Raw genomic sequence first — 23168 nt, 5'->3', positions numbered from 1 at the left:
ACTCATAATGACCCTATAGGACAGAGCTGTACTGCCCCATAGGGTTTCCAAGCAGTGGCTGGTGCGTTTGAACTGCCGACCTTTTGGCCAGCAGCCCAGCTCTCAACCACTGTGCCACCAGGGCTCTGGCCTGTGGGATAAGTACTATTATTGTCCCATTTTACATGAGAATGAGTACTATTATTGTCCCATTTTACATGAGAATGAGACACAGAGAGATTATGCCGTTTGCAGAGAGTCACGCGGCTAGGTAGTAATGGCAGAATTGGGACTGATTTGAACCCAAGCTATATGGCTTAACCACTGTGTGACTATTTGAAAACTGCTGCTTATCTGGAATCACTAATTATCTTTAAATATGATGGAAAGAGTTTACTGAATGTTATCTTTTAACAAATCCTGTTTAGTCAGTCTGACTGACTTGCACGGGGAAGCAAAAAAATGGGGCTATAGTTGGAGGATGTGATTCCTGAGAAAAACAAACACCGTGTGTATGGCAGGAAATGGTGGAAGGTGGTGTCTAGCAGACTACCTAGAGGATAGGATATGAGTGGAGCCTAGAGGGCCCAGTGTGGTTCCAGGAGGGTCACAGGTACTTACTGAATCTCTCCTGTCTAGCTGCTGTTTTGATATCAATTGGTTCTGTTCTTTTTCTCCCCCTTCTCAGACGTATCTAATCAAATCTGGCATCAAAATGCTAACACTCTTTCCAGGAGAGAGGAAGGCTAAGATTTCTTTTACTCAAAGAAGTACTCCACCTGCAGGCATCCGGCAGACCAGCATCGCTTCCTTCTTCACCTTGCGGCCAGGTACGGTGACCCGACTGGGAACACATCATTATCCATAAAGCAAAAAGGAGTGTTTTTTTCCATGTTGGAACATTTGTGACAAGTGGTGATAACCACTTTGCTGACCTACTGGGAGAGGCTATATAAAACACAAGAAATCACTCCCTTCTAAAAAGCAATATATACATGCTTTTATAAACATCTCTCTCTGATTCTATTCTGCTCAATCTGATACTAATATCTGTATTCCCTGATAGAGCAGAGGGGACAGCTGTACTTGAGGTTGGGTGAGTAGGGGAGCTGACCTGCTGTAGTCTGGTATGTCTTGTGGACTGGCCACAATGAGTAGTCTTTATAAGGCTAATTGAGAACTGACATTTCTGTATGATACTTCTCACGTCAGTCAAAGTTTAAAGATGCTGTTTTCTTAGAAAGGCTGATGTAAAGTTGGCTTGTGTCTCATCATCCTTTGGCAGTCTTTTGCTTGCATGTCCCTCTTCATGGAAGCAACTACCTCACAGCAGGCTGGGGCTTACAGGGCAGGGTTCCTGCCAGTTGGAGGGAGTTGGGAGTAGTGCTTCAGCTCTTGGTCTGATTCCCAGAACTGCTTGGCATAAACCCTCAAAATGCACTCGTCTTTCCTCAAACAAAAACCTAAATGCCTTTTTGGTTTAAGTATCAAGGACAGATTTTTTCCTAACCCTTTTCCATCTCAAAACTCTGGTATAGCCCGGCCACAATTGATGACTGCCCTGACAGGGAGCACAACAGAGAACCCCTGAGGGAGCAGGAGACCAGTGGGATGCAGACCCCAAATTCTCACAAAAAGACCATACTTAATGGTCTGACTGAGACTAGAGGAATCCCGGCAGTCATGGTCCCCAAACCTTCTGTTGGCACAGGACAGGAACCATTCCCGAAGACAACTCTTCAGACATGAAACGGACTGGACAGTGGGTAGGAGAGAGATGCTGATGAAGAGTGAGCTAATTATATCAGGTGGACACTTGAGACTGTGTTGGCATCTCCTGTCTGGAGGGGGGATGGGAGGATAGAGAGAGTTGGAAGCTGGCAAAATTGTCACGAAAGGAGAGACTGGAAGGGCTGACTCATTAGGGGGAGAGCAAGTGGGAGTACGGAGTAAGGTGTATATAAACTTACATGTGACAGTCTGACTTGATTTGTAAACATTCACTTGAAGCTCAATAAAAGTTAATAAAAAAAAAAAACTCTGGTATAGTTTATAGTCTATATTGAATTCTTAGGCAAAGTTGAAAATGCTTTCACAAGTTTCTGCATTATAAATTCTTATTGGAGAAGGAAAGAGGAAATCAGTCATCAAGCCCATGGATCTAAGAAAACGAACTATCGGAATTTCGAAACTAGATTTTGTATAATTTGGAGAGAGTGGAAATTCTGTGTCATTCACCCTTATCTTAAGGGAGATAGGATCCAATCTGCAAGTGATAAAATGGACAGGATGGACAATAGTAGTTGCTTTTTATTATTGTCCTTCCTACTGGCTGACTCCCCCACATCTGTCAGTTTGTCGTACTGTGGGGGCTTGCATGTTGCCGTGATGCTGGAAGCTATGCCACCGGTATTCAGATACCAGCAGGGTCACCCATGGAGGACAGGTTTCAGCTGAGCGTCCAGACGGAGACAGGCTAGGAAGAAGGACCCGGCAGTCTACTTCTGAAAAGCATTAGCCAGTGAAAACCTTATGAATAGCAGCGGAACACTGTCTGATAAAGTGCTATAAGATGAGCCCCCCAGGATGGAAAGCACGCAAAAGATGACTGGGGAAGAGCTGCCTCCTCAAAGTAGAGTCAACCTTAATGACGTGGATGGAATAAAGCTTTCGGGACCTTCATTTGCTGATGTGGCATGACTCAAAATGAGAAGAAACAGCTGCAAACATCCATTAATAATCAGAACCTGGAATGTACGAAGTATGAATCTAGGAAAATTGGAAATCATCAAAAATGAAATGGAACACATAAACATCGATACCCTAGGCATTAGTGAGCTGAAATGGACTGCTACTGGCCATTTTGAATCGGACAATCATATAGTCTACTATGCTGGGAATGACACCTCGAAGAGGAATGGTGTTGCATTCATCGTCAAAAAGAACATTTCAAGATCTATCCTGAAGTACAACGCTGTCAGTGATAGGATAATATCCATATGCCTACAAGGAAGACCAGTTAATACGACTATTATTCAAATTTACGCACCAACCACTAAGGCCAAAGATGAAGAAATAGAAGATTTTTATCAGCTGCTGCAGACTGAAATTGATTGAACATACAATCAAGATGCATTGATAATTACTGGTGATTGGAATGCGAAATTTGGAAACAAAGGAGGATGAGTAGTTGGAAAATATGGCCTTGGTGACAGAAACAATGCCAGAGATCGAATGATAGAATTTTGCAAGACCAACAACTTCTTCATTGCAAATACCTTCTTTCACCAACATAAACGGCGACTATTATACACATGGACCTCACCAGTTGGAACACACAGAAATCAAATTGACTACATCTGTGGAAAGAGATGATGGAAAAACTCAGTATCATCCGTCAGAACAAGGCCAGGGGCCGACTGTGGAATAGACCATCAATTGCTCATATGCAAGTTCAAGCTGAAACTGAAGAAACTCAGAGCAAGTCCACGAGAGCCAAAGTATGACCTTGAGTATATCCCACCTGAATTTAGAGACCATCTGAAGAATAGATTTGACGCATTGAACACTAGTGACTGAAGACCAGAAGAGTTGTGGAATGACATCAAGGACATCATCCATGAAGAAAGCAAGAGGTCACTGAAAAGACAGGAAAGAAAGAAAAGACCAAGATGGATGTCAGAGGAGACTCTGCAACTTGCTCTTGAGCATCAAGCAGCTAAAGCAAAAGGAAGAATTGATGAAGTAAGAGAACTGAAGAGAAGATTTCAACAGGCGGCTCGAGAAGAATAAAGTATTATAACGACGTGCAAAGAGCTGGAGATGGAAAACCAAAAGGGAAGAACACGCTCGGCATTTCTCAAGCTGAATGAACTGAAGAAAAAATTCAAGCCTCGAGTTGCAATAGTGAAGGATTCCATGGGGAAAATATTAAACGACGCAGGAAGCATCAAAAGAAGATGGAAGGAATACATAGTCATACCAAAAAGAATTAATCGATATTCAGCCATTTCAAGAGGTGGCATATGATCAGGAACTGATGGTACTGAAGGAAGAAGTCCAAGCTGCTCTGAAGGCACTGGCGAAAAACAAGGCTCCAGGAATTGATGGAATATCAGTTGAGATGTTTCGACAAACAGATGCAACGCTGGAGGTGCTCACTTGTCTATGCCAAGAAATATGGAAGACAGCTTCCTGGCCAACTGACTGGAAGAAATCCATATTTATGCCTAATTCCAAGAAAGGTGATCCAACCAAATGTGGAAATTATAGAACAATATCAATATCACACGCAAGCAAAATTTTGCTGAAGATCATTCAAAAACGGCTGCAGCAGTATATCGACAGGGAACTGCCAGAAATTCAGGCTGGTTTCAGAAGAGGACATGGAACCGGGGATGTCATTGCTGATGTCAGATGGATCTTGGCTGAAAGCAGAGAATACCAGAAGGATATCTACCTGTGTTTTACTGACTATGCAAAGGCATTCGACTCTGTGGATCATTAACAAATTATTTATAACACTGCGAAGAATGGGAATTCCAGAACACTTAATTGTGCTCTTGAGGAACCTTTACATAGATCAAGAGGCAGTTGTTCAGACAGAACAAGGGGATACTAATTAGTTTAAAGTCAAGAAAGGTGTGCATCAGGGTTGTATTCTTTTACCATACCTATTTAATCTGTATGCTGAACAAATAATCTGAGAAGCTGGACTATATGAAGAAGAACGGGTCATCAGGATTGGAGGAAAGCTCATTAACAACCTGCATTATGCAGATGACAACCTTGCTTGCTGAAAGTGAAGAGGACTTGAAGCACTTACTAATGAAGATCAAAGACCACAGCCTTCAGTATGGACTGCACCTCAACATAAACAAAAATCCTCACAACTGGACCAATGAACAACATCATGATAAATGGAGAAAAGACTGAAGTTGTCAAGGGTTTCATTTTACTTGGATCTAGTCAAAAGCCATGGAAGCAGCAGTCAAGAAATCAAAAGACACATTGCATTGGGTAAATCTGCTGCAAAGGACCTCTTTAAAGTGTTGAAGAGCAAAGATGTCACCTTGAAAACTAAGGTTCGCCTGACCCAAAACATGGTATTTTCAATCGCATCATATGCATGTGAAAGCTGGACAATGAATAAGGAAGACCGAAGAAGAGTTGACGCCGTTGAATTGTGGTGCTGGCAAAGAATACTGAATATACCATGGACTGCCAAGAGAACGAACAAATCTGTCTTGGAAGAAGTGTGGCCAGAGTGCTCCTTAGAGGCAAGGATGGCGAGACTGCATCTTACATATTTTGGACATGTTGTCAGGAGGGATGAGTCCCTGGAGAAGGACATCATGCTTGGCAAAGTACAGGGTCAGCGGAAAAGAGGACGACCCTCAAGGAGGTGGATTGACAGAGTGGCTGCAACAATGAGCTCGAGCATAACAACGATTTTAAGGATGGCTCAGGACAGGGCAGTGGGCAGTGTTTCATTCTGTTGTGCATAGAGTCACTATGAGTCAGAACCGACTCGACGGCACCTAACAACATCTGTCTGACTTGGATAAGTCCTCAGCTGCTAATCAAAAGGTCGGTGGTTTGAGTTCACCGAGGGAGAAAGATGTGGCAGTCTGCTTCCATGAAGATTTAAAGCCTTGGAAACCCTATGGGACAGTTCTACTCTGTTGTATAGGGTGACCATGAGTTGGAATCAACTTGTCAGCAGTGGGTTTGGTTTTTTTGGTACTAGCTGACTTAACTTTCTGTGTCTTTACTGCTTTTCCCATGAAACGTTTGGGGTGTGGGGAGCCTATGTTGTCACCAGAAGGTTTCTCAGAGTTAATGTGATCTTTGGGACCTTAAAATAATACTGTGTGTTGAGTATGCTCACAGGACAACAGCCAGGAGTATATACTTGGCCAGGACCACTATTCAGCAAAAGTCACATTAAATAAAAAACAAAAGAAAAACTAATGGTGCCCTATATTAAACAAACCCACATGTGGAAATTCAGCTGGGAAGGTAGGATGTAGTCTGATTGTAATCCATGTTTGACTTCATTAAGCAAAGGAAGCATCCAAATATTTGAGTCGGGAAATTGGGAGGGAATAGAGAGATTGAAAACAGTAAGATCCACTAGGAAGTTATTTGAAGAGTCTAAACAAGACCTCAACACTACGTAGTAGTAACCGATACTGATTTCAGAAAAAGCCAACTGAATTTTCCTGTAGAATAGTTGTTCACTTTTAAACATGCAATGGGTTTATGATTGTTACTTTAAATACTTTATTAAATATTTTTAAAAAGTTGTTCACTTTTCTTTTTCTAGGAAAGACCAGTGATGGTAATCAGACAAGCATTTCCTCTCACAGAGAAAGTCAGACCGACAAAGAGTCTAAGAAAGATGCAACCCAGCTGGAGCATTTTCTCCACGGCTTGCATGATGATTGTATGGCAGCCCCTTTAGCCACTTCAACCCCTGCAGACATCCAGGACACTGGATTTTGTCCTCAGTCCCACCAGGAGACTTCTGGTTCCCCCAGACTGGAAACCCCAGTTTTGACTGCGCTGTCTTTGCCTGACACTCCAGTCTGTGCTGGAGAGAGAAAAGCCTCACTGGCTTTTTCCTTCACCCAGGACTGGGAAAGTTCTTGTTTGCCGGACCAAAAGGAGGACAAGGGAGAGGAAGATTCTTCTGGGAATAGGGAAGGGCTTCAGAGATCTAAGAAAAATAAGTATCAGGACATTGAGAGAGATGTGAAACTGCATGGGGGCAAATGCCATCAGCCCTTGGACAGGACTAAATTGGAAAGCAAGGTATCTGCCAAAGAGAACAGGCGGGCCCCTCACACTCAGCCTTACAGGGATTCCCGGAGCGGAGAAAACACAGTGTCAGCAAAGCAAAGCCCCTGTCCCGTATCTCTGTTTTCCTGGGACAGTGAAAGGAGAGACAAGGACTCCTGGAGTCAGCTTTTCAGTGCCGATTCTCAGGGCCAGCGGGTCATTGCCCACAACCCTAGAGCTCCTTTCCGAGATGTCACCAACGACCAGAATCAGGGTTTACAGCAGGCTCCTAACAGCCCTCAGGCTTGGTGCCAGGATGGGCCCGCTCAGTTAAATCTGCAGGCTAATTGGCTCTTTACCCAGGACTCTGAAGGTAATCAAGTTATCAGGCACCAATTTTGAATGCCTTTGAAGATTTGGTTGTAAGAGCGCCTTGAAATGGAGATATGTAAAACTGATCTTTTTTGGGGGTGGGGGGGGTGGGGCACAGGATGAAACTGTTGTCATTATTGAGCATTTTCTTTGTGTAAATAAAGCAGGTGGTGCCATCTGAGACACTGTGATTGGCATTGGTACCTTTTCCTGAGGAAGGTGGTGGCTAGTAAGTGCCCTGAACAAGTCTATGATGAGCACTGAGGAGGCAGGTAGGTTCTTGTCCCTGCACTGAAGAGCCTCTTATGAGCCTCCCCTTCCAGATGCCTGACTGGGATCCTGCTTATCATTATGTTCTTTTACTCGCTGGCTATAATCTTACCCACTAAACCTACGCTTGGGACCATTATTTTTGACAACTTTTTGAGTGATAAGGCAAATCTGCCTGTGGAGGTGAGGACAGAAAAAGGTAGGCTGGTGGGAGTTTTATGTTATTTTTGTGGTAACTTTATAGCATTTTAAGTTTATATACTTGATATTGGAAACCCTGGTGGTGTAGTGGTTAAGTGCTACGGCTGCTAACCAAAAGGCCGGCAGTTTGAATCTGCCAGGCGCTCCTTGGAAACTCTATGGGGCAGTTCTACTCTGTCCCGTAGGGTCACTATGAGTCGGAATCAACTCGACAGCAGTGGGTTTGGTTTTTTTTTTTTATACTTGATATTTAAATCATTCTCCCTAAAGCCTTAATGCAAACCAAACCCCTTATGGTCAAGGTTGATTCCGACTCATGGTGACCCTAGAGGACAAGAGTAGAACTGCCCCATAGGGTTTCCAAGATTGTACATCTTTATGGAAGCAGGCAGCCAAATCTTTCTCCGTGGAGCAGCTGGTGGGTTTAACCTGCTGACCTTCTGGTTAGCAGCCAAGAACTTTAGCCACTGTGCTACCAGGGCTCCAAAAAAAAAGCCTTAGCTATATACTAGTCTAGATGTGACTATACTATTTTCTTTCACAAGGTGAGAGGAAACCCTCTTTGTAAAACTTTCAATCTTAAGTAAATGACTGTCTATAAAGCAGGGTGATGGTAATTAAAACATTACCAATTTTTTTTTTTTTGAACAAGTGACTTTTTAATAGTATACATATGCTGTCATTTCCACGGGGCAGATGAGAAAACGAGTCTAATTTGACCTGTGTTGTACTCAAGACATCATCCACCAGGTGGCAGTTTCCCATAATGCAGGAGTGATATCTAAAAGGCTTAAGGGAAAGCCTGCAAAGTTAATAAGATGGAACTGCTTTTAAGAGCGTAGGGCCAGGACTTTGAACCGGTTTGAACTCCTGTTAAGAATTTGTATTTCTGCTCCAGATATACTGAATCAGACAGACTACAGTTTAACAAGATCTCCAGGTGATTCTTATGTATAAATTTAGAGAACCGTGCTCTACTAGTGGTTCTCAAAATTGGTACCTAACCAGTAGCATTAGCATCACCTGGGAACTTGTCAGAAATGCAAACTGCCAGCAGGGGTTCGAACCTGAACAATTTGGCCTGAAGCCCTGCAAAGGGCACAATTATTTTGTTACAGAAAGGGAGATGAATGAAGCTCACTAGGGAAGTCTTCTAAAGGGCAGGACCTTATAAGAGGGGAAGCCAGGAGCCTGTTTAAGAAGGTTCATGTACCTTCAAATTAACAGGAATACTATAATCTTGAGGGATACTGGGTAATCACAACTCAGATGGACCAGGCAAATACAATCTCTCCAAATCCTTTAATGTCAAGTAGTGCTTCAGCCCGAACACAGAGTATACATACCGCAGAGAAAGGGACCTGAGGGCATCTGAGTCATGCAGTGGTGTGGTAGGTACAAACCTTGGCCCAGCCCAAAGGAGCAGTCAGGGGCCTAGAAGAAGGGTGGTGCACTCCTTCCCCTCCTCATTACTCTTTCCTACTGGGCTTAAACGAAAAGTCCGAGGAAGAGAAAGTTCAAACAACAGTAGATCTGATGAGGCCCCAGGGCGGTATATGTGGTTGTACAGTATTACAAAATGTGTAAGAAAAAAACAGCCCAGGCCTCCCAGCAGCAGCCCAGTGTCAGCTGGTCCAGCCGCCTGACCCCTGTATCTAGGTATTGGACAGGGAAGGGCAGAGGGTGATTGCCAGGCATTGGTGTAGGTTTACAATGGAGCAGCGTGAGATTCTCCCTGCCCTGTGGACATGTACATAAACGTTTACAGCCTCTTCCCCTCAGCCCTGCTCTGCTGAAAGAAAGCAGCTGAGAGTGAGTGACAGCTGGGCACAAAGTGTCCTGTGAGACCAGTTATGGGGTCTAATGCAGTGAAGTCAGTCATCCATTTAGGACCTATTTTCATATAGGGGCAAAGAAAAACCAGCAACTTCTATCTCACCCTTTAAACTGAGACACTCCACCCTCCACAATTACCTGTAACAAATGTCTCAGCTCAAAACACAGGCCTTAGCTTCTGCTAAGGTTTGAAGTGTGGGAGACATGTAGCTCCTCTCTCAGTCCATGCTCTAGCCTGTTGGCAAGATGGCTGCACATTTCTAATTGGGAGGCAGAAACATCTGCGGTGAGGAAGGCAGCTACTGAAGGACCTCCAGGAGCCTGAGACTGAGTTTGCAGAGCTGGGTACTGTCAGTTTCCTTTTCTAGTGATATCTTCTTCCTTCAGAGCAAACTTCCTCCTTAGGACTTCAGAGATAAGGACGGCAGGGTCTTCCTCCTTCAATAAACTGCGGCTCCTGGAGACCCAATAACAGCTCGTATTTATTGAGTAGTTAGTCCTGGACAGTATTCACATACATTATCTTGTTTAATCCTTAACAGTCACATGAGGTAGAGGCTATTACAGTCGCTTTTTACAGATGAGGAAACTGAAGCACAGAAAATTTATTCAATCTGTCCAATTCACTAAGTGGTGAATCGAGAAGTTAAAACCAAGGTAGCTGGTTCCAAATCTCATGCTCTTAACTAGAATGGTTTACTATCTCCTGAAATGACTCTAAAATGTGGGCAAAATAAAGGGCCATCAACCTGTCACAGTTGGCCTCTGGTGGCTAAGCCTCTGCTCCATCTTCTGGCTGTATCTTAGTAGCATTTCTCCAGAGAGCCAGCAGAGAAAGTTAAGCGATGATTCCTGGCCATTCTGACCCTTATTACCTTTTTGGGGAAAAGGTTTGCTGATGATTTCCTGTTACCTTGTCTCCTCAACAAGGTAGTAGAGTTGTTTTTGTTTTTTCTTAATGAGAGATCCAGACTGAGGTAGGTTTAAATTACCCAATATATCCAGATACCCGGAAAACAACTGAAATTCTAGCGAACTTAAACAGATCATTATGAAGACGTTTTATTGGCCATTAAACTAGGCATCAGAGTCAAGATTGGTTATTAAAGCTTGAAAGCAAAAATGAGAGGATCTGCCTTTAGTCTGTCACATTTCTGAACCTCTGCTGAGACTGGGCTTCTTTCCCATTCTCCCTCACCAACCCAGCTTCTTGTACTAACAAGACAGAAAAGATTCCAGGACACCAGGGGAAGGAGAGACTTGGCAATGAGGGTCTTGGATCTAATTTGGTGCACGAGGCCAGTACGACAAAGTCTGAGAGTTGATCCATAAAATATTGTGACCAGAAGAAAAAGACTCAGGGAGCCCAGAAACAGCAGCAGCAGAATTTGGGATGGGAAAGACAAAGAACTATGGGTCAGTACGACCAACCTGGCTAGGGCCAGAAAAGGAAAGTAAAATGACTTCCCTAAGTGGAACACTAGAACGGAAGTAATGAGAATGCTGGCCCAATGTGATGAATGTGCAACCAGTGTTCCTGAACGTTATGTACAGAAATTGTAGAATGGGAACCTGTTTTGTTGTGTAAACTTACCCTAAAAATTAATAAAATATTTTTAAAAATTTTACTTCCCTAAAGGAAGCAATGGGGGAATCACTTAGCCTTGTTTGGTTTTCAGAGGGAAATGGGGCCCAGGAGACACAAAGCACTCCTTGCACAAGGAACTTCATCAACTCAAGAGAGAGCCCTTACTGCCATGCTCCCACAACAGCTTTTTAAAATCTGTGTTAACAAATGTAGCTGCGCACCCTGGGCTCTGGCCTTCAAGGTCAGGATCTCAAACATAAGAACAAAAATGCCAGGAACCTGCATTTAAACAAGTTCGCTGATGAGCCCGTGCAGGAGCACAGACCACCCTAGGAGAGACTCCCTCAGGTCGGGGCTCTAGGGCTTCTCTACTGGATGAGTTTCTCAAGGTATGCAGTTCCCAAAATCCCTCACACTGTCAGAAACACCTAGAGCACCTCTACAACAAAAAGGCAAATAATCCAGTTAAAAAATGGGCCAAGGATATGAACAGACACTTCACCAAAGAAGACATTCAGGCGGCTAATCGACATGAGGAAATGCTCCTGATCATTAAGCCATTAGAGAAATGCAAATCAAAACTACAGTGAGATACCATCTCACTCTGACATTACTGGCACTAACAATAATAATAAAAAAAAACAATAACATGCCGGAGAGGCTGCGGGAAGACTAGAACACTTACGCACCACTGGGGGGAATGCAAAATGGTGCAACCGTTTCAGAAAACGGTATGTGCTTCCTTAAAAAGGTAGAAATAGAATACTATACAATCCAACAATTCCACTCGTAGGAATATATCCTAGAGAAATAAGAGCCGTCACACGAATACACAAGCACACCCATGTTCACAAGTATTAGTCACAATAGCAAAAAGACGGAAACAACCTAAGTGCCCACCAACAGATCAATGGGTAAACTAGTATATGCATACAATGGAATATTACCCAACAACGAAGAACAATGATGTATCTATGAAATATCTTACAACATGGATGAATCTGGAGGGCATTATGCTGAGTGAAATTAAGTCAGTTGCAAAAGGACAAATACCGTATGAGACCACTACTGTAAAAACCCATGAAAAGGTTTACATGCAGCAAGAATCAATCTTTGATCATTACGAGGGAGTGGAGGGGTTGAGAAGGGCAAAACACTAACTAGACAATAGATAAGTGGTAACTGGTGAAGAGTAAGAGTACACAATACTGGGGAAGTCAACACGACTTGACCAAGGCAAAGTCATAGAAGCTTCATAGAGAGTTACTGGGTTGGGGACATAATCTGACGAATGTAAAGTGTTGCTCTGTCCTCAAGGTGGGACCCAGGTACTAGCAGGCACGGTAGTCAGCAAGCTTTGTGAACAATTAATAGATGGCTACTACTAAGGCCATACCATGTCCTAGATACTGTGCACAAAGCTTTCACATTCTGTTAGCTCACTGGCTATGGACAACAAACAGTAAACACACCACCAAGATTCTCAAATAATACTTACAGATCTTGGTTCTGTTTCATCCGGTGAAAGTCCTTCAGGATACCCATCATGTCCGCAAAGCTGCTGGCCTTGGACAGAGAGATGCAGTCATCCTCTTCAGATGAGCTGCAGGTGGCTTTGTTTTCTGGTTTGCAACACTCAAGGCTGGCAGAACAAAGCAGGGGGACTGATGGAAGCTCAGGGACCTCTACCTCAGTCTCCTCAGTGATGTCACTAATGACAAAGGAAGTTGTAGAGTGGAATGAGGATCCAAAACAAGGTAAGGGAGAAGAGACATTTGAACTTCCTGGAGATAAGAAATCTGGCGTTAATGAAGCCGAAGCTGAAAGAGAAAACAACAGGCATGGATGGACATTGGGGCCAGAACATAACAGCACTATCTTCTTTCCACATCACTGCCTACTGAACATTCATTTCCTGGGCTGATACCATGACATCCTGGGAACTCCCAGGATGATGTCTGGAGCTAGCAGATGCTCCCTTCAGCACCCTCCCTACTCAGGGTCTCAGGAAGATGTAGACAGCAACAGGCTCTTCCAACGTTTAGGAAGGGCAGAAAGACCCCAAAGCCCCGCAGTCACTGGAGTGACAACACTGTCTCAGACTGAAGCAAGAGTAACAAAATCAAGGCCTGAGTTTATTTTTTTCTCCATTATAACAGGGTTAGTGCTGTTGACTGTGTGTCCCTCTGAATTCTGCTGAGCTGGAAGAAGTGGTCTGCAGAAAAAAAAGAATGGTAATGATCTTCCTAGTTTCCCAAATTTTAATGGAGAATATTTCCTCAATTTTTAAGTTTTTTCAAAAACTGTTTCTGCTTGTCTCTTGGATGACAAAACAAGGAAGTAGCCAAGAAATACAAGTGGAAAATTCAGTGACAATTCCTTAATAAAGCTTCCACACAAGGGAATTAAATACATGATGATTTCAGAGAACACCATGATTTCCATGTACTCTACCAACTGATAAGGTTCAAGAGCTACTAGTCAATGAGGATCAAAAAAACAAAAATAAGACGATGGGAGGAATATGAAGATAAACCCCCTGGGCATCTCGGCAGCAGTCCACCTGTTGGTGTGCAGTGTAGTCAAGGCAGACTCCCATCCATGTCCAGTGGTTCTGCCCTAACTACACACAGAATGGTGGTCTCTGGTTAAGAGGACAAAGAAACAGAAAACAGGTGCCTAAATGGGACACATCTCTCAGTGGTAGGGAGGGGGAATGCTTATTTCTTATACTGAAAAGGAAAGCCACTGAGGGTTCATGGAAGATGTGATCTTAAAGGCACTTAGAAAGGGATGCTGGTTTTTGTAACCAAGGTATCAGTCTGCCTGGGGTTAGAGGGTCAGTGATTTTGCTCCTAACGAAACCAGCTGAAAATGGTGGAAAACATCCAAGGGATACCACAGGCCAGCTTGGCCTGAGGGCAACCAGGGACCACCATTTTCCTTACCCTTACTCTGCCCAAAACCCTGTGGTAAAAGCGACAGCCTGCTATACTCTGGCCCTTCTCAGGGGCTCCTACCTGAATCAGCTGCCACGATCTTGGCAATCTGGCTGCGCAGGTGGCTCAGCTCATCTTGCAGTTCTGTGGTGCGACTTAGGGCTGGCAGGCCTGGCTTCTTCAGGGCCAGGAGTCTCTGCTCGGACCCACGCAGGTTGGGCACTGAGGCATTGCGCTGCATAACAATCAGAGGGCTGGGCTTCCAGGTGTGCCTCAGGGGGCGTGTATCGCTCCTGGACCAGGTAAAGGCAAGTTTTCAGTCAGAGACAGCTAGCCACTGAACTCCTACTCAAATTACTCCACCCTTTCTTACAAGAGTAACACAGCCCAGCTCTGCACCCTCTCTTGAGTCCTGGCACTGTGACTGCAGAACGGCAACAGCTCTCACTCCTACTGCCCTGGGCTCTCATCTCTCACGAGAACTCTCTCTGCTGCCTGCTGTTTTGTCTGGGAAGATGCTTCCCATCCCTTGGCAGACTGGCTACTGCCTCAGCTACCTGACCCGGGCATAGGTCTCCTCTTCATCTGCAGCAATCCAAGCGATGTCAGCCAGGGTAGGAACCGGGGGCGCATCCCTCAGACACAGGTCAGAGATATTGGGTAGGGCCTATGGGGAGGCAAAATTCATCAGCAAACATTTACTGACCCTGTGACGAGACATGCAGAGAGGACTGTGCAAAACACATAAGATGTGTCAAGGGGCTGTCCTAAAAGGGAAGAGTGTTCCTGATTGGGAACAGATTGGGTAAGAGGCCAGAAGCAAGAGAGTTCATGGGATTACAGACAGTTCAGCATGGCTGGAACAGAGAGGCTAGAGAGTAAATCAGGAGCTTTGATGCTAAGACCAATGACAAGCCATTGGAGGCTTTCAAGTAGTTAAGGATCAAGTTTGAGGATTAGGAAGATTACTCTGGCTGCTGCGTGGAACATGGACGGGAAGGTGGAAGAGACCAGCTATCAGGCTGCTGTTATCATCCAACCAAAACATGGTGGCCTAGAGCAGGCATTGGTGCCTGTTTTTATATAAAAAGTTTTACTGGGAAACAGCCGCGCCCACTGGTTTATGTAATGTCCATGGCTGCTTTCAAGTTGAACTGACTGTATGGCCTGTGTTTACTATCTGGCCCTTTAGAGAAAAAGTTTCCTGACGCTGGCCTACAGCAAAAGGGTCTTTAGCATGTCTGGCCTGAGTTACCTCTTGACAGAAATGGCCACTGTCCAAGACCGTCTTGTCTGCTGGTTGCAAGAATACAAGTGCAAGGTCATCAACAACCTGTTACATCACCAGGAAATTTCTCCCAGGCTAAATCTTTGCAACCCCTTTATAAATTGGGATTTATATTGTTATAGCAGTGTTGTTTTAAACAAGGTTGATAATTTGATTATCTAGATTTAAATAAAAAGAAATGATGAATTAAACAAAGAACCATAGTAAACCAAAAAACCTGTTGCTGTCAAGTTGATTCTGACTCAGTGACCCTACAGGACAGAGCAGAACTGCCCCATACCGTTTCCAAAGAGCACCAGGTAGATCTGAACTGCCGACCTTTTGGTTAGCAGCTGTAGCTCTTAACCACTATGCCACCAGGGTTTCCAGAAGCATAACAAGATTCCTTAAAATAGCCCCTCAACCAAATGAACTAGGACAGAACAGAGAGACTAATTAACACTATGTTAAATAAGTCTGGAGGATTCAATCACGTGCTGACTATGATGACAGCAAAGTAAAAAGGCTGTATCTAGAAAAAAATGGTAAGGACCTACAAAATTATGTCATGACTGTGTGATTATAGGTAATTTATTTTCCTTTCTCCTTTTTTACTTTCCATAATTTAATATCTATATAATATAAAAGAAAATTATAAGATTCCCTTAAATATTTAATAATTTATAATAGAAATCTGGAATAATTTCTCAAAAGCACACCTACACACAAGTTAAATCCAGATGTTTTTGCTCTGAATTGTTTGGTAGGTAGATCAGGGATTGATACCTCTAGCTTTTAAACAGACTCCCAGGAGTTAAGTGACACTCCAAGGTCACACAGAGGATGCCCACAGATCCAAGAGGTGCTGCTAAGATGGGCCATTTAGGGAAGCCTCCACTTGCTTTCCTGGATTAGTTCTGAGTGCTCCTTTATGCTGGGCAGTTAAATGAGTTGGTGCATATAAGGTACTTGGCACACAGTGCCTGGCACATAGTATGTACTCTGTAAATGTTAGCTAGTGTTACTAACACAACTCACACATGCTCCTGTTCTGTGGGACCCTGTGCCCTGGATGGTCTCTGACCAGGAGCATCTGGCCAAAGGACTGGAGAGGTAGCCAACTGTGGGGCACCCTCCACGAAGTCAGTCCCATTCACCAGCTGGCCTTCCTTCCCTTTGCTTCTGGTATAGCTAGGACCACATCGTGCCTACCCCTTCAGGCAATCCTAGATGACTGGCAATCTGGGTCATGGGACACTCCCTTCCTAACAACACGCACACACTAATTTCCAACCCCGTTCCTGATTCTAATACCAACGTTGACACTACTTCTCACTCCAGCTCCTATGTAAACTTCACAGTTCAGCACCTGATATATAAACTCAGCTCTTTCATTTGTTTTCACCTGGGCCCATGTGCCTTCATGCATATATTGCTGTCTCCTCTGTGCAGGCAGAAATCAGAAGGATTTCTTTTGTGTCCCAGCTCCTCAGACCCACACACCGTAAGCATCTAGTCTGGAGCTGGTACTTAACCATTACTTCCAAGAGGGAGGGAGCTGGGCCTAAAAAATGGTAGTTTTCCATTGCAAAGGGTTCTCAGAGATGGGGACCAGGCAGGAATCTCTGCTACAGAGTAGTGCTAAAGGCCCCCCAGACACAGAGCTAAGGAGTGGCCAGACTTAGCAGAAAGAGGCGGATGGGGGTAATGGCCTTAGGGAAACACTGAAAATAGGTGGCTAAGTGTCCTAGCCTTAGAGTTGGTAAAGAAAACCAGAGCTCAACTCAGAGTTATATACATCACTCAGTGTCCCATGTGGGGACATGCTAAGGTTGCAGGCAAAAACCTCAGTACACAGACATACCTAACTGGTCTAAAGATGTGATCCAGGGCCTTGCGGTCTGCTGTGATAAACTCGATCTCTGGAGGCTGATGAAGTCAGAATCAGTTAGCAGAAGCAACAGAGACATGATTATTAATTTATGGGCCAAATGGACGTCTGACTGTTGTGGTCAGAGGTTTGTGTGCGATTAGGAAGCTGCACTGACCAGGATCCATTATAAACACTTCGTAAATGTTTATTGACAAAATGACACAACGATCTGGAAAGCAACCTGCCTTGGCAATGCCGAGTGGTCTGGGCACAAGAGCAGCACTGTCTTCCCATACTCTCAGCCTCTACTCTTCCTGCCCTTCCTTCTAGCGTACTCACCTCAAAGGATGCCCGGGGACATGGCTTCAGGGGCAGGTTGGTCCCGATTCTTCTCACTACACTGCGAGCAGCCCCATGTGGCTTATTTTGCCAGATTGGGATGGTCTAGAATAGAGAGGGAAAGAGACGGCCACAACCTCAGACTAAGAGACTCCAACGACTGTCCCTGCCCTTGGGGGGAATGAATTCCTCAATCCCAAGGACAGAGCACCCCGGTCCAGGGGTAGCTCAAGTGTCATTTATGAGGGCAAGTTTCCCTGTTCCCAACCTCGCCTTGGCCAGCCACCTAAGAGCTGTGTCCTCCTCAGCCCCAGGCATTGAGAGGATCCAGTGGAGGGGTGAAACATTAGCTGGGTGTAGGGGGCATCCAGGCTTCCCTCCCCTCCCTCTGTACAGAAAGGCAGGACTGACTCCTGACTGGCCCCAAGAACACAGTTGGCTATGCCTGGGGGAGGGGATGGAGAGGTGGCTTGTCTCTAATTCCAGGCCTCCAGGGGAAAGGAAGGGATAAGCCGAGAGTCTCAGAGCCTGGAACAGTACTTCAGCAGGCCCAGTGCTCAGCGTTCCCCACCACACCACCCCTCTGTGGATGCTGCTTACCACACTGGCTTCCATCCCTGATGTTTCAACCGGCTCCTGCACTTGAAGGACAAGGCAACCACAGGGCAGCTCTGGAGGATCGGGGAGGTAGGAGGCGGGGCTCCTTCATATCAGGCCATCTTGAGGAACACACTTCCCGTCCTGTGCAACAACCCCCAGAGTGGATACTTGATGGCCAGGACACAAGCCCCACTAAACCAAGTCCTCCAGAGTTATGACTAACAGCAAAGCAACAGAGCTTTTCTGATGTTTCACAGAGAAAACCAGTCCAAGATGTCCTTGCCCAATAATGGCTTCTTAAAGGTTTTGTTCCAGACTTGCTGGGTGAGCTTGGCCAACCCTGGGAGACTTCTTGGACCCTTAGGTTTCCTGAGGCAAGACTGGATGTAAGTAGAATCCTTTGGTAGCTACACGTTCATGGAAAAGCCAAACTGTAGGTACCATTGAAGCCCAGCATTCACTCTTGAAGGATGAAAGAGCCCTGCCCTTGCCACCAAGCCTAACACCGCTAGGGCCCCACAATGGGGAAAGGCAAGATGGAGAACAAGAAAGTTAACAGCCAGCTCTTGGCAGACTCAGTCTACTGGGCTACATGGAGAAGAGCCAAACATTTTTATCCTGGCCCAGCCACCTACTAGCTTTGTAGCCTTAGGCAAGCCATTTAACCTTTCTGAACACTGGCTTTTCCATCTGTAAAAAGTGGGTAAGACTACTACGCCAGGTTACCTTGAGGGTCAATCAGTGAAACAGGCAATTTTAAAGTGCTTAATGAACAGTTAAAACATAGCACAGATGGTTGGGGTCACTACTGACTGGCCTCTTCACAGCTGTCCTTCGTGCTGAGCAGATGTAATCAATGAGCTCATTCATTCCCTTGTTCACCAAACACCAATGATACCAGGCCCTGTGCGGGCACTGTTGGGGCTATGGAATCCTAAGATATAGCCATGCCCTCAAGGAACTCAACAGTCTAGCAGGGAGAAAGAACCTGAGTACATAACTCTAACTAAGGCTGAATAACACTACCTAATGGAGGTTTGAACCCATCCAGAGGCACCCTGGAAGAAAGGCCTGGTGATCTGCTTCTGAAAGTTCACAGCCTTGAAAACCCTGTGGAGTGCAGTTCTACTCTGCACACACAGGGTCACCGTGAGTTGAAATCAACTGACAGCAATTTTTTTTTTTTAAGAGAGGCAGGCTAGGCAGGTGGCTAGGTAAGTTCAGTCCTATGGCCCCAAAGCCCCATGGTGAGTTCAGCGGGTTAGGAAGGACAGAAAAACAGCAGCAAGTGCAAAGGTCCAGGACAGGAAGGTGAAGGATATGTAGAGAGAAACAGAGGATGGTAAGGCTGCAAAGACAGACTGAGGGTCAGGTCATGAGGGCCAGGAATGGCTGAGTGAGAAGTCGCTAGTGAGCCATGGACAAACTGTGAAGAAGGGACGGACTGGACAGCTTTTTGGAACCCTCCCTCAGATGGTCTCTCCCACCCCTGAGAGAAGAGATATGCACTTTATGATGTAGATGGGGAAAAGAAACTGGAAAGTAGAAGGGACTTGTCTAAGGTCACTCAGTGGTCGTGCTAGTAGCAAAAACCTAAGACCGGTCCAGATCTTACCGCCTCCTACAGAGGCTCGGTATTCTCCCTTCTGTTCTAGCCTTTTATCAAAGTTTCTCTTTGTGTCAGGCTCTGTGCTGATGTCAGTGCCTGCAGAAATCTCCAAGTACAGTACTTCTCTCTGCTTCTCGCTTTACTCATTACAACCACTTCCCCCCTGATCTTACCTCCAAAGACTCAGCTGGGCCTAACACTCACACCACAGGCTGAGGAATCTTTTTGAAACACACGCTGATCATATTATTCCTGTGTTCAAAACCCTCTACTGGCTTGCTAGAGACAATGGGATAAGACCTAGATTCCTCAACATGACATGCAAGGTCTCCCCCTTCTTAGACCAAACTCACTGGAGCCTACACAGCCTCCTACAATTTGACCCTGCACACTTAACCAGCCACATGTCCTGCTTTCCCTCTGCCTCCGGCCATATTGGCCTTCTTTCAGTGGCCAGGAATGCCACCTCTGAGGCTTTGTCTACACTGCTCCCTCTAACTGAAGAAACATCAGCACCCCTTTCACCAGACTTCATTCTTATTCACTGTTCAGAGTTCAGTTCAAGCATCATTTCCCCTGCCGCGACAGGGTCAGGTCCTTTACTGTTCATCCCACAGCACCCTACCTTTCTTCTGAATCCTCTCGCAATAGTATCAGGTAACTGCTGCTTGTCAGAAGGGAAGGGATTTCCCCAGCCCACAACACACCTGCCTAGTACACAGGACACAGTAAGCCCTTAATAAACATTTGTGGAATTAAGAAATGAATCAATGAAGGAGAACACTAACTTAGCCTTCAAAACCCTACACGCAAGTGTCACGGTCTCAGCGAAATCTTCCCGCAGTTCGCTGGCCAGTGGTTGGTTCTCACCACTTCTGCGCTCCCAGAGCCCCTTATGAGGTTGTTGTCATTCTGTTTACACATAGTCTCCCTAAGGAGACTGGGCGCTCCGCCAGAGCTGGGCCTGTCTCATCACCCTTGGGTCCCGGGCGCCGCTGTGCTCAGTGAAACTTTGCTGAGCGGACCAGCGACTGGCGACCTGCGCCGACAGTCACCCCGCGAGGGCCTCAAGGAGCTGCGCTGGCAGGGGAAACCGCTGCGGTGGCAGGGGAAACAAGCCTCTCCTCCTCCGCGACAGCTCGACCCGACCAGAGCCAAGGTCGGCCAAACTTTCGCCGCCTGCCCAGGCGGCCCCTGGACCCCCAGGCCCGAGGACTCTGAGCCGGGGCCGGGTCTCAGGAGGGGCGAGGAGATGGCTGAGGAGCCGCCGCCCGTCTGGGAGCGCGGCCGAAAGGGGAAGGCACTTGGTCTAGCCCGGCCACCGTTTGCTGGGTGACTCGGGGCAACAACTACCCCTCGGGGACTCAGTTTCCCCTCCTGCCAAATGCGGCGGCCAACACCGGCTCCCGCGAGAACTAGCACGGGAACAGGAGTCACAGGCTCCGCACAGCGTCTGGCAGTATCTGGCCCGCCCAGAAGCCTGCATTCTCGCTTCTGGAGTGGCACACGCACCTTTTCTCACCTTAATCCCGGCTCCAGGACTTACCTCACGGCCCCTCCTACCACAGCGGGTAGCCAGCCTCGCCGCCCTCACTTCCGCTGACCCGCCCCCCCCGGAAGCGATCCTCTGCGGCTGCGCATCGCGCCGCGTCCTCGCGCGCCCTCAGTGGCGGGCCCACCCCTGGGGCAGGGCGAGCGCTGCCTCTGCGTGGCCCGGGCTGGAGGCAGTGGCACGTGCCGATCTGGAGGGGAGACACGCCCCTTCGAGGCCAAGCCCCACCTGCGGCTCTGAGCACAGGGCGAACGCTCGCTGCGTTTGGAGAGCCCGAGATCTGATTGGCTGCATCACCCCGCTGGTTTCCGCCTCTTTGCTTCTCTCCAAGTTTAGTCCGGATACGGCGTCTGAAAGCTTGGAAGCCGAGGGGTCTGTCGCTGCTCCGACTCCTAAGCGTTTGGTGCCCCACCCCTACTGCAAACTGAAAAATCTTCACCCGGCGTTCACGGCCCTCTGGGGCTGGTGCTTGCCGCGCCTCATCTAGCCCCTTCACAGTTCATGCTTCCCATTCAAGTCCTGTCTTTCCGCTTTCCCTTCTTTTCCTCGTCTGTCTCCCGCTGTACATCCCCTACCCTCCACTCTGGTCCATGTCAGTGCCTCCTTCACAAAGACTTTCTCGCCGGCTGAAATGAGCCTGTCGTTCCTCTGACTCCTGCTCTCCAGTGCTTGTCGCTTTCTTCTATTTTTAGCCTTTATGTATTTCTCTCTCTCTCTCACGTTGACCCGTTGTTGGGAGTCGATTCCGACTCATAGCGACCGTACACAACGGTAGAACTGTCCCATAGGGTTTTCAGGAAGCGGCTGGTGGAGTCGAACTGCCGACATTTTGTTTAGTAGTTCTTTACCATTGTGCCTACAAGGCCCAGCTATATCTTCATCGACCCAGGGCAGGCCTCAGTGAGAACTTGTTGATGGTCAGCTTAGCCACGGTGCCACCAGGGCTCCTTATACACATTCAAGGTCCGGCTATATCCCCATTGACTCAGGGCAGGCCTCAGTGAGAATTTGTTGATGGTATGGGTGAAAAAAAAAAAATTTTTTTTTTTTTTTTTATGGGTAGATAGATGTAAAGACACCATAGGTATTGGGAAATAGATTCAGAGGGGCCCCCACATTCCTTCCGTGCTCAGTAACCCAGTCCCTCTTTGTGCCTGAACCCTCATGGTCTGATCTCCTCTGTCCTCAGCACAGGGCGATGCCTGGCTCCTTGGTCCCAAAGCCAGCAATCCCAATCTGCTAGGAACGGGGTCAGCTTTTTGGACCAACAACCTATGCGGTCATATAAAGGCCCATGCTCAGAAAGACCTCATGGTTAGTTTAATGCTCTGCTATCACCAGCTTGAAATTATTAATTTTTTAACAAGGGACCCACATTTTAATTTTGCACTGGACTCTTATTTTGCACTGGGCCTTACAAATAATGTAGCTGCTCCTGGCCAGACACCTCAGAGATTGTCCCACCTGATCCCTACCATGTTTCAAAGGACAAAAGTTGACTTCCAGAATGGCATATTTGTTGGATTAATTGTTGCTCCCCAAAGGAGAATGAAGAAAACAAAGACATAAGGAAAATACTAGCCCAAAGGACTAAAGGACCAAATGGACCAGAGACTCCACCAGCCAGAAACCAGAAGAAGTAGATGGTGCCCAGCTACCACCAATGACTGCCCTGACAGGGAACACAACAGAGAGGCCTGGACAGATGAGGAGAAAAATGTAGAATAGAATTCAAACTCGTGTAAAAAGATCAGATTTAATGGTCTGACAGAGACTGAAGGAACCTCTGAAACTATGGTCCCTGAACGCTGTTAACCCATAACTGAAACCATTCCCGAAGCCCACTCTTCAGACAAAGATGAGACAGGACTATAAAACAAACAAAAATACACATGAGGAACATGTTTCTTAGTTCATTCAGATATATGAGCCCAAATGGGCAGCTCCTGTCCAACAGCAG

General features: G+C 46.2%; 2 protein-coding genes across 4 annotated transcripts; one reads left to right on the top strand and one right to left on the bottom strand.

The window, feature by feature from the left end:
* Positions 1 to 320: 320 nt before the first annotated feature.
* AUNIP (aurora kinase A and ninein interacting protein) lies at positions 321 to 8149 on the top strand. The gene is made up of 2 exons (XM_023554380.2): positions 321 to 809; positions 6308 to 8149. Exons 1-2 carry the CDS (start codon positions 695 to 697, stop codon positions 7162 to 7164), a joined length of 972 nt encoding a protein of 323 aa, XP_023410148.1. The 5' UTR covers positions 321 to 694; the 3' UTR covers positions 7165 to 8149.
* A 739-nt stretch (positions 8150 to 8888) lies between these two features.
* Positions 8889 to 21309, bottom strand: MTFR1L (mitochondrial fission regulator 1 like). 3 transcript variants are annotated; one of them, XM_003415401.4, is made up of 7 exons: positions 21203 to 21309; positions 18048 to 18188; positions 17448 to 17552; positions 14526 to 14635; positions 14050 to 14261; positions 12528 to 12849; positions 8889 to 9898 (listed from the first exon to the last, which is right to left on the bottom strand). In XM_003415401.4, the coding sequence occupies exons 2-7, from the start codon at positions 18060 to 18062 to the stop codon at positions 9793 to 9795; spliced, it is 870 nt and encodes a 289-aa protein (XP_003415449.1). In that variant the 5' UTR covers positions 18063 to 18188; positions 21203 to 21309; the 3' UTR covers positions 8889 to 9792. The 3 variants fall into 3 exon arrangements, with proteins under 3 accessions (XP_003415449.1, XP_010593398.1, XP_023410149.1); XM_010595096.3 differs by having other exon boundaries at positions 12528 to 12813; XM_023554381.2 differs by lacking the exon at positions 21203 to 21309 and adding an exon at positions 21169 to 21186.
* Positions 21310 to 23168: the final 1859 nt, after the last annotated feature.

The sequence above is a fragment of the Loxodonta africana genome, chromosome 3 (genome assembly GCF_030014295.1).
Source record: "Loxodonta africana isolate mLoxAfr1 chromosome 3, mLoxAfr1.hap2, whole genome shotgun sequence".
NCBI lineage: Eukaryota > Metazoa > Chordata > Mammalia > Proboscidea > Elephantidae > Loxodonta > Loxodonta africana.
This window is presented reverse-complemented; position numbering and strand designations above follow the sequence as displayed.

What these genes read in the sequence shown, in the direction of transcription:
- AUNIP (XM_023554380.2), top strand. Translation starts at nt 695, where the DNA reads ATGCTAACACTCTTTCCAGGAGAGAGGAAGGCTAAGATTTCTTTTACT. An exon ending in CTTCTTCACCTTGCGGCCAG is followed by an intron (nt 810 to 6,307) that starts GTACGGTGACCC and finishes TTCTTTTTCTAG; the next exon opens with GAAAGACCAGTGATGGTAAT.
- MTFR1L (XM_003415401.4), bottom strand. An exon ending in GAGACCTATGCCCGGGTCAG is followed by an intron (nt 14,262 to 14,525) that starts GTAGCTGAGGCA and finishes TACCTGGTCCAG; the next exon opens with GAGCGATACACGCCCCCTGA. An exon ending in GATCGTGGCAGCTGATTCAG is followed by an intron (nt 12,850 to 14,049) that starts GTAGGAGCCCCT and finishes TTTCTCTTTCAG; the next exon opens with CTTCGGCTTCATTAACGCCA.